We start from the raw sequence: 10,659 nt of genomic DNA, 5'->3' as shown, positions 1-10,659 counted from the left end.
TCTTTCCACTCATCAAATGGCAGGTGCACAGTGCACTGTTTAGATGCTGGAATTATTTTGGAGTGGACAAACATGCAAAGGTAGCCTTCTTTTTCAAGTGATTTGTTTGACAATCAGTCTTTACTATCTTTACTACATGTCTTTACTATTATGCCCATGCCCCTCCCCTTCAGGTATAATTCACTTTGGTATGCAGTATGAGGTTATGTGTGATTCTTTAACACATTGAGGTGTTGACAGATATTACAGTATATGGCCTAGAATGACAACATGGTCTCATTAGAATATGTAAAAATAGTGACATTTAACCATTGTACTTTTATGTCACCTATACTGACATATTACTTATATGTCACTGTTACATTTCATCATTCTGACATTTTTATTGAGGCATGCCTGGGAGGAAATGTTTGTGTCTCAGCCTTTGTTCTTTAAAAAAAAGATATATTTACAATATATCTATAATAAATACATGTATTAAATATATGTACAATATATTTAAATATAATCACATAGTCTACTGTAGTTCAGATGAATCAGTAAGGTTTGAATATCTCATTCATCAGGGTGGGAAAAGCCCTACAATATTACCCAGTGTAGAATTAGCTTGAGCCCTTGCCATCACCAAGTGAAACATAAGAACCAAACACTCCTCCAACCAACAAAGTACCCGTGGAAATCCTGCTGCGAAAGGCGAGTTGAATCAAAGAACAACTCTCTCACATATATTTGGTCTGCCATAGCCGCCCACCACCAAGCTTGGACCGTCTGAAACTCAACATAAATCTCCAAGCCGCAGCTTCAGTTCGGCTCCATTTTAGAAACAGGGAATGAACATTTTGGTTGTCTTTATGTTTGATGACAGTCATGTGAAATGAAAGAGATTTTCTAAACCCACCCTTTTGTGTTTGTGTCTCAGCAGGCAGTCCCGTCATGGCATAGCCATAATCCCACACCTTGCATCTCCATCACTGTGTGGATGGATGGAAAGGAAGGAGGAACAGTAAGCCTCACCACTCCTAACAATTGACTTTATTCCACAAGGTTAGCTCGGGACAACTGGGTCTCATATCTCTTTTAAAACGTTTCCTTTATAAGGTTCCATTTAGAAAAAAAGGGTGTGGGGGGAATCAGAAAGCCTTTAGATTACAACTAATGACCGTTGGCAATCAGCTGTCTGTGTGTGCGTGTGCAGAGGGCTGAGGGTAGCGAGAGGTGGTGAAAGAGCTCTTAAGTAGTCGTATCCAGGTCGCAAGCTTTCTCCTTTCTGTCGGCCGTCCAAGGACAACTAAGCCTAGTCCAGTGGGAGAACTTTTGCTCAGCCAGAGAGAGAGGAGGGTGTGGTGGGGTGGAAAGGGGGAGTCGCAACGGGGTGTTCACTGCCCCATGGTGCCCTGCTGGCTGTGGTCTCCCTGTCAGTGCAGCAGAAGGTAACTCTGGAGCCAAGGTGGAGTGAGAAAGGAAGGGAGAAAACTCTGAGAGAAACCATGAAAAATGTGGAGTATGAAAATGTCTCCCTTGGTTTATGGCAGTACAGTCAACCTTCCAAGAGCAACACATCTTTAAATTTAACTTGAGATGCCTTTTTTTCCCTCCGCTCCCCAACAGTTGGCAATGGCTCGGTTTTGAAAGCAAGGCCAAGTTGCTTGGAAACTGCGACCATGTTAAAAAAACACTTAATAATGTGGCGACAGGCTTCTGTATAAGGAGCTCAGCTTCCAGCTTCGGTGAACATGTTTGGTTCAGACTGAAACTTGGCCAGAATAATCTGAAATTCCAAGTGATCAGATCTCAGAATACTGACATACAGTATAATTTACCATTGATAAAAGGGAGAAAGACAAATGTTGTGACATTGGTTGTCCAGGCAAAAGTGAGAGGACATATTGATACCTACTTTTGAAAATATAATTCATAAAAAAATGTAAATACATTTTCCACAGATCCCTGTTTTGGCAAAATGTTACATTAATATTCAAGTTAAGCCCTTTCCTGGAACCAGTTTGTTAATGGGATAGTTCACAGATTGATTGAGATTTCCTGGTGCAATTAAACCAATGGAATAGTCCCAAAAGTACAAAACCCGCCTATTTAACTGTCTAGGCAGGCTCAAGCAAACCAAACACTCAGAAGGTCTGCTCCAGAGGCAGTAGTTATTTAGATACATTTGAGGATGAAATCTCTTGAGATGCACCATCTTGTTTTCAAGAGTGTCCCAAAAAATAAATGTGTTTTATAGCATAAAAAGGTTGTTGTACAACTACTAATAGGCCTACATCTAATAATGTAGCTGCTACTACAAATATTAATACGGCTAATAAAACAAAGTACCTATTATATAAACATACATACATTTTTAAAAATATCTTCACATGGTGATGTTTCTATTAGTTCGTTCTTAACATTTTAGAAAATGTTAAATTGACCGTGTGATTGTAATGCATTGATTTCTATAGGTAAATGATTCCAGTCAGTTGGGCCTTTGTATCTGAAAGGTTTTACTCCAACCTCATGATGTACCCTTGGAATTTACAATTGCTGCTGTTGTTGAAAGGAGTAGTGTGAGTCTTGTGAAGTTAATTGTTCTTAATGCAGTATATACAGGGACATTTAAGTTGATACATTTAAAAATAAGTTGGTACCAATGCAGGTATGAGTGTATTTTAATTCTATTCAACCCGTTCAAGGCTGAAGATTCCTTACAGGAACACAGAAACCTCCCAACTGGATTTTCAATTAAGTCTCATAAATAAAAGTTGTGATAGATGTTATTCCATTGAATTGGTTTAAAATTATGACTAGAAACAACACACCACACACACACAGAGACACCGACACAAACACACACACACAGAGACACCGACACAAACACACACACACAAATCAAGGCTTTGATGGATCAAACATACCTCTGATGCAGAACCACGTACCTCCAGAGAGTAGACACTTCCCCGTTAGAAACACTGAATAAAATGCCCCATTGAGATGAACAAACGTAATGCACCTAAAATGTAACTGTCCTGAACACTTCCTAGCTCAAAGTAACTGTCTAACTTACTTGGGGGGAAAAAGTGTTTCTTTTCCTTTTGGGATCAGTTTGTGTTGTTTTGAGCCACTGTATTCGCTACAGATGCAGATGGAACTAATTGAACATGATTTGAAAAACAACTCCCAAGGGTTACGCCTCAGAACAAATAATGATATCTGAATGATTGATGACCTAACATAATAAAAAACGAACAAAGGGTCTGTCCTTTAGGATTCTGCACTTGTATAGACTTTCAAACCCAGCAAGTAAATGATGTGGTAAACAGGTTTAGAAACAAATACTGTATGTCAAAACACAACTCAAAACATAACACAAAACACAAGTCAAAACACAACTCAACCTGAGTGCTTTTGGCTTTGGTCACTTTTGCCTTCAGGTCTCCAGGTCTCCAGTTTTCCAGGCACTGGAGGAATCATGATGTTGCTTTTTGTCTTTCAAGTGTGACACTGGCTGCTAACACTGAGATTTGTGGCATTACAGCAGACTTCTCCGTCAGCCAATCAAACAACCTCACAGATAATGCCTCAAAGACCTTGAGACTTCAGTCATAATAATCCCTCAACCAATGTGTTTGGAAGCAGAACCTCCATGGTTTTTCCAAAGGCAGTTTGTTTTAAACAGTCACTTTTTCAAAAGGTTGAATATGAGGAAATCTGTGAGGCTGATTTGTTTTATGGGCTAGCCCGGCTCTGAATTGCCAGGACATATAGGACAGGTTTTAAGGGAGGGAGGGAGACTGACATTACATATGGGCCAGATGGATTTTCTCCTATCCTGGTCATAAAAGTTCTTAGGACAGTTCACAAATCAAGGCCTTGCAGTATTATGTTAAGCGTTTGGGATTGTTATTGTTATTTTATGTTTGTAAATACTCGTGTAATTTACAACTTTTCAAGGATCATTCGAGAATCAACCCACCCTGACGTTTTATGTGTGTGCTTAACAGTTGCTACTTGGCTGATAAACTGTCTAGAGCTGTGAGGATATATTCCATGGAAACATGCTCAGCGTAATAACAGAAGAACAACCAACTTTCTACAGTTTTGAATTAAGACCTGGGATTATAATACTGCACCTAGGATACTTTATAGCTATAAGCTCCTTGTTTTATGTGCAAGGGCATTTTATTTATTTAGTCGAATGGTTTTTGGTGTAAAATGTCCTCTGAAAGGAAAGAAGAGGGCAGCAGGTAGCAGGCGAGGAGAGGGGAAAATGAAAAGTGAAATTCAAGATGGTGCCGGGCTTAAACGGAAAACGTCCGTTCTCCAGGGGCCAGTCGTCTTTCCGGAGAAGAGGAAAGTGGACCCCACGGTGGAGAGAGCTTCTGGTGGTCTGAGCCGGGCTGCCTCCCAGGGTCACTGTCTATGAAGTTGTTTCCCTGACACAAGCCTCGGATAAAGGTCCTTTCAATGGTCACAATGGTCTCAACCTCCTTGACGTAATGGTATTAATGTACTAGGCTACGCGCCTCCCAAACGAAAGTTGATATCATGAAGCTGCTTCCATATTTGGATTTTGGAGTAATCCCTATAGGCCTATCTGAGATGGGTTTACTTTTAGCATTTGTTGATATGGCTGGAATAGTGGCAAAACTACTACAATAGGCCTCATAAAAGTAATGGTATTTTATATAGATGAATACTAGAATTGGCCATGTTTGTCAGTAATGTCATTTATTGACGTTTATTAACGCTCCTTATGAATAATAGTCACATGACACGATCAAGTCAATGGACCCTATCAATACAATATGTTCATACATGTCCAAGTTTAGGCAACATGTGGACTACACCGCCATTCAACTACAACACGCTCCAGTCTGATGACAGGGAGGATTTGACATGTTTCATTGAAGAGAGAACAGGGACGTTATAGATTTATGAGTGTCTTTTAACATCTAATAATTCTCACAGACACTGATGGACATAACAGACATGTAACATGGGGGGGGGGGCTGCATAATGGTGCTAGGACATCAGGTTGATTATACAACATTAAAACGTGCAATTGACTGCATGTCATTCAGTGTGCAGGATGTGTGCATGTATTTCAAGATGAAGTTATCTGGAATGTACTTCAGTTCATAAAGTTCCCTTCAATCAATATTCACTTTGAAATGTATTACAATACGCATTTATTTGTTCCTAATGATGAAGAATAACAATATGTCATCATTTGACTTTTGACAATCAAATTTGTCTGTTTCCTTTATTTTCGTACATTCAGCGAATAAGAGATGTGTGTTTGTATAAATGATGTTATTTCATTCAGAGACTTCTTTACAAATGTTGAATATTTTGGTCAACTTTACAGGCCTACACATAAAGAGAATACCAATGTAGGCTACATTACATTCATTTGCAAAGTTCCATGTAGGCCTAGGCCATGCAGATATAGAACATACTTATAGGAATGTGCCTTATAGGAATGTGGTGAGAATTATAAAAGACGTTTATAAATGTGACGTTTATTGCCTTATTGCTGTAATCAATTAAATATATATGTTTTTAAAACAGGGCATTTAGCAACCAACTGTATTGCTTGTCGGCCAGTTTAAGAGAGAAGCATTGGAGGTCCATACATGGAGTAGGGTTTGATTCTTAGATCTGCACCTGGATACATAAAATATAGGGCTACTCATCCGTTTCGTCGATGATATCTGCAGCCAGCGAATGTATACAAACTATAAATTCCCCCTCTTTTTTGCGCCAGATTTCTTCTGAATAAAATTCTTTGGAGGAAAGGGCTTAGCCTTAGCGGAATTACATTAACATGCCCAGATAAAAAGTCTTGGAAGCCAAGATATGTCCAAATTTTCATTTATCAAGAGCTTATGATTCCGATAGGCAACAAACGGTCTTTGTGAAGTAGCCCGAGCGAGGCTTGACAGGATGGCATCGTTATCCTGTCTCTGTGATGCATGCTGTTGGTGTTGCGCGTATAGGCATGTTTTCACTTTAATCTCCGTATCCAACTCTTGACTCCGCTCGAGTACATTTGTATTCACATTTTTCATCAGGAAAAACCAAAAGGTATTTTAAGGCTTGAAATGCTAAATTAGGCCAAACCCACAAATGTGCAGGTATCACTAAAGAGAAAGAAAAAATGTGCTTCGATAGTATTATACAACTATTGCACAGAATATGTTCACACTTCCAGTGGGTCTGGACCAAGTGAAGTAATACGCCCTAACACCTTAGGTCCATAATGCTGCACTACAATATTGGCTCTAGGGCTTAAGCTAATAAATAGTGATTAGACCTATTTTTACTACAAGAAGTTTGACATAACCTGCTATCAATAACATAGGCTTGTGGCATGTGTTTAAATGCAATTGAAAAGTTGTTATTACACCAATATTGTGTGTGTAAGTAGCATAGTGGACTGCTAAATAAGGCGTATATAATTATTCATGACTTCGGCTGACTCAACTTCATTGGTCACTCACTGAATCTCAGAATTATGAGGAGGCCTATTTGTAGGCTGATGTGTAGGCAGATTTTTTATTCAGCCATCACCTTATTTTAGACACTTTAATGAATCTATGTCAATTATTTACATAGAGTTAATCAATGCAACACGAGAAGATAGCGTACATTCGCTTGGGCAAACTGCTCGTTGAAAACCCATGTGGATTTTTTTTTTCTTAACGACTTGCCTAACTTGCATTCGTAAATACAAACGATGAAATGGTGTTGGAATTGTGAGAGAGTGTGACTAATTTGAAAAGCCCTGATAAGTTTGATCTATTTAGAGAAAACTGACGAGAAGTTACACTGACGAGAAGTTACACGCTCCACCATATTACGACTGGGTCAATAACTGTGTCCATTTCGGTTTGAGTGTACCCATGCTGCTTGACTTATACCCAGAAATCGAAATTTGACTTAATGAATGACGTAATTGTAATATATAATGATATATTCCAGTCCTCATAGTAATGATTCCTTCACACAGTGAAATAAGGCCTACGTGGCAGTGAAGTCCAAGACGAATTCATTTAAGGCTACTAAAATAAACGTTAATATCCACTTCAGAGCACTGTTTTGAGAGCGAATATTTTAGGCTAGTCAAGACCTTGTCAGGTGTGAGTTGTCTCTCCTTCAGTGTTGTTTTCAATATTCCATTATTCCCCTAAAGAGAAGTTAATAATGTCCCCAAACTAATAATATTCTATATACATAAAATTATTTTTTTTTAATCGAAAATCAAAAGTAAGAAACTTTTTATTTACAATATTTTCAGTGCAAATAATTATTGACAAACATATAATACAACAATATTTATCAACGCTTCCACAGTAAATTACATGTAACATTGTGTCATGTTTTTGGATTTCAGGACACGGAATAAGTGGTTCAGATTAAAATTCACAACAGAATATTTCCTTCAGTTGAGGAAAAAGTCATGCACATCGCCTAATACTGACTGACAGAGCTGAAAGATGGAGGGAGTCATAATGTCCCATACACGCGGTAGAGTATCCTACTGGCCCTCCACTTTACGACAACTCCGCTCTGTATATCCATTTTTCAAAATAATATTTATATTAAATTATACATTTGACATAAAAAAAGAACGTTTGACTGTGCACTCATATTAACATTTGCGATGATGGCACAGCTTCTGTAAGGGCACTGACTGAGTTCGCCTCCTCGGTACTCACAGGGATGGCCCCGGTCATGATCACACTAGTCTTGTTGTGCTCAGAAATGTCCATGTCACTCTTGTCCTCCTGTCCATCCTCGAAATCGGACTCGCTTGCTTCGCTCTCACACTCGGACTCTTCCGGCTCCTTGGACTCGGCCTCTGTCAGTGACTTGTCCGGCGTCTCCTTCTCCTTATCTTTCTGTGCCTGGGCTTCTTTCGAATGCCTCCACTTCATGCGCCTGTTTTGGAACCACACTTTGACCTGCGGAGAAAGTGCACGAGCTCGTTTAGACGTCGTCGGCCTGAGCCTGAGGCCTGTAACTCGCCAACAGGTTGACAATGACATCGCCAAAAGGTTGACAATGAAATATGCTTCATAGAAATATGACCCATAGAGCGACATAGTGGAGAGCATTAAGGCCAGCCTCTACGCAACACAACAATACCTTCTTGATAAGGAAATCATAGTCTAAATGTATAATTAAACAACTGTACAGTAGCCTAGGTAGGCTACAATGAAGTTAATGTAGAATAAAAAAAAAAAACGATTTTGCGTAAAGATGGGCATACATGGCGTAAAGGTGGTCCTAGCCTACAAGAACAACACAAATACTAATAAAACATCATATATATACATTACATTTGTATTGCTTAACCCCAAAGTGGTTAGGTAAAACTATAACCTTCATCCGTTTGCAATAATTCGTTGTAATCGACTTTCATTTCCTTAGAAGTTCTCCATTGAGCAATTGTGTAGTTGCCTACTGGGCTATATTACGGGGTGTGTCCTCCTCTGAGTGGAGGCTTCCTGTGTAACAGCACAAGGCCAAGTTTGATTGTTTTACACTATTATGTCTTTCCATCTCAAGAATCAAGGATTCAAAAAAATACCTCCAGATTTGCATGGTCTATGCTTAAACATGGTTAATTGAAAAGGCCTGCTTGTCCATAGGATAGCCTAATTGAGGCTTATAGGCTACAGTAACGTGCACGTATCTTACCTGTGCGTCTGTTAGGCCAAGCATTGCAGCCAGTTGTTTTCTGTCGGGTTTGGTGACGTATTTCTGTATTTCGAATCGTTTCTCAAGCCCTTTTCTTTGCAAGTTGGAGAAGACCGCCCGCGACCAGGACCTCTTCCTTTTGTACGTCTGTGGCATCGTGTCTTTAGTAAGGACAGCATATGGACCTGTATAAATAAAGGGACATAAAGGTTGAGCAATGTTATTTATTCGTTCAAAATTCAAAGTGTAACGATCTTTGGTCAATTATACTCTGCAGAAATACAAGAACAACATAACGTATGCCTGTGGTTTTTAAAAGCAAAGTCTGAATATGAAAGGCTATGTAAAAATATTGTTCGAATCCTTAAAAGCGCTGTGTGCGTAAAAAGGCCATTTGAAATATGCGGACGGCTACACTACCTGGAAAGGTGTCTTGAAACTGATGCTGCCCTGATTGCCTGGCGCTGTTTAGTGAGCTCATCATGGAGGACGCGTCGCTCATCCCCGGGTCTATGGATGCGAAGTACTGGCTCGCTGGCTGGATCCCTGACTGACGGTTCGAGCTAACAATGGACGTGAGATCTGTCACAGGGCGAGAGATGAGTAAGAAATTACCGCAACGTATACACGAGTATTCAACGTTGAAACTTTTCAGCTAAAAATTAACTTTGTGTGCGAGTCTGAATGTTGTCTGAAGCTAGATAGTTCCTAATTTTATAGTTTGGCAACTGTGGAACCTTGGATAGTCATATAGAGGTTTTTCTATGAGTGCGTAAAGGATCAAAAGTACGTGTTGCCTCAGTGGTGTTGCTGCCTTCAAGGTCAGTACTTCAAATCAAATCAAATCAATTGTATTGGTCACATACACATATTTAGCAGATGTTATTGCGGGTGTAGCGAAATGCGTGTGTTCCTAGCTCCAACAGTCCAACAATGCAACAGTACTTTGTAAACGTATATTTAAGTCAATTTAGCCATCTTATAAAAATGTGCCTTTACAACATAATGGCATTCTTAAATGCTTTCTTTGGCAATGAGAACCTTGATGTAGGCTATACATTAGGTCTTTTAGAGAATTCAGTGAAAAGTGAACTTCAAGCATACCTCTTAAAGACGATATGTCTTTTGTTTTGGGGTCGAAGTCTGTTGACAATATCCGATCGATTCCGAACTTGAGGTCCTTGCTTGAAGGTGGGGGAGCTTGTTGGGAGCTGAGACTCGTTCTAGATACCGAAGTTAAGTGTATTCCGTGTCTGTGATACGGAGACCCGGGGTTCACTCTCCCACCGTAGATCGACTGCTCTGGCCCCACCGGTGAAGGACGCAATGGCGATCCAGATGCGTGAACCTGAGAACGGTGTCCCATATGAGTCATGAGGGCCGAGGATCCCGGGATGTTCTCAGCATCACCGACCTGCAAAATGTCAGCAATGCAAAAGGAGGGCTTCTTCATTGTATCCATAGCGAAACCACCCGCGCAATAAGCAGACCAAAGACTAAAATTCGATGCATAAAACGGGTTGAGTCCGGCCGTATACATCCTTAACTCGTAATGCTGCCCCTCGGTTTATCAGAAATGACAATACAACAATAAATTCGGGATACAACTCTTAGTTAAGTGTAGTAAGAGAAAGCTGCCGTCTTTATGTAAGTGCCAGAAATCTGTATCAAACAACTCTGAAATGTAAGTCTTTGGTCTAAGTACTTCCACAGTGAAGTTTCTCCTCTGACACTGATTGGTTGCTTTTTAGCCAATAGAAGTTTGGTCTCGAACACCGAAACACGCCCTTGTGATGGAGATACGCATAGTTAAGTGTTGCTAATGACAGCGACATGCTCGATGACCTCTTGAATATCTACATAAACATTTTCAACTGCAGCCACCGACACCATCATCATCTTCGTCACCACCTTCATCGTCTTCATGGATGGCAGCAGCAACAACAACAATAAATGCAA

General features: G+C 39.9%; 1 protein-coding gene across 3 annotated transcripts; it reads right to left on the bottom strand.

Annotated features, from left to right (window-relative positions):
* Positions 1–7,257: 7,257 nt before the first annotated feature.
* On the bottom strand, positions 7,258–10,390 carry hlx (H2.0-like homeobox protein). Of its 3 annotated transcripts, XM_014143904.2 has the most exons (4): positions 9,805–10,390; positions 9,121–9,282; positions 8,701–8,885; positions 7,258–7,961 (listed from the first exon to the last, which is right to left on the bottom strand). In XM_014143904.2, the coding sequence occupies exons 1-4, from the start codon at positions 10,238–10,240 to the stop codon at positions 7,644–7,646; spliced, it is 1,101 nt and encodes a 366-aa protein (XP_013999379.1). In that variant the 5' UTR covers positions 10,241–10,390; the 3' UTR covers positions 7,258–7,643.
* Positions 10,391–10,659: the final 269 nt, after the last annotated feature.

The sequence above is a fragment of the Salmo salar genome, chromosome ssa15, assembly GCF_905237065.1.
Source record: "Salmo salar chromosome ssa15, Ssal_v3.1, whole genome shotgun sequence".
Lineage (NCBI taxonomy): Eukaryota > Metazoa > Chordata > Actinopteri > Salmoniformes > Salmonidae > Salmo > Salmo salar.
Note: the sequence above shows the minus strand (reverse complement) of the source record. Positions and strands in the feature narration are given on the sequence as shown.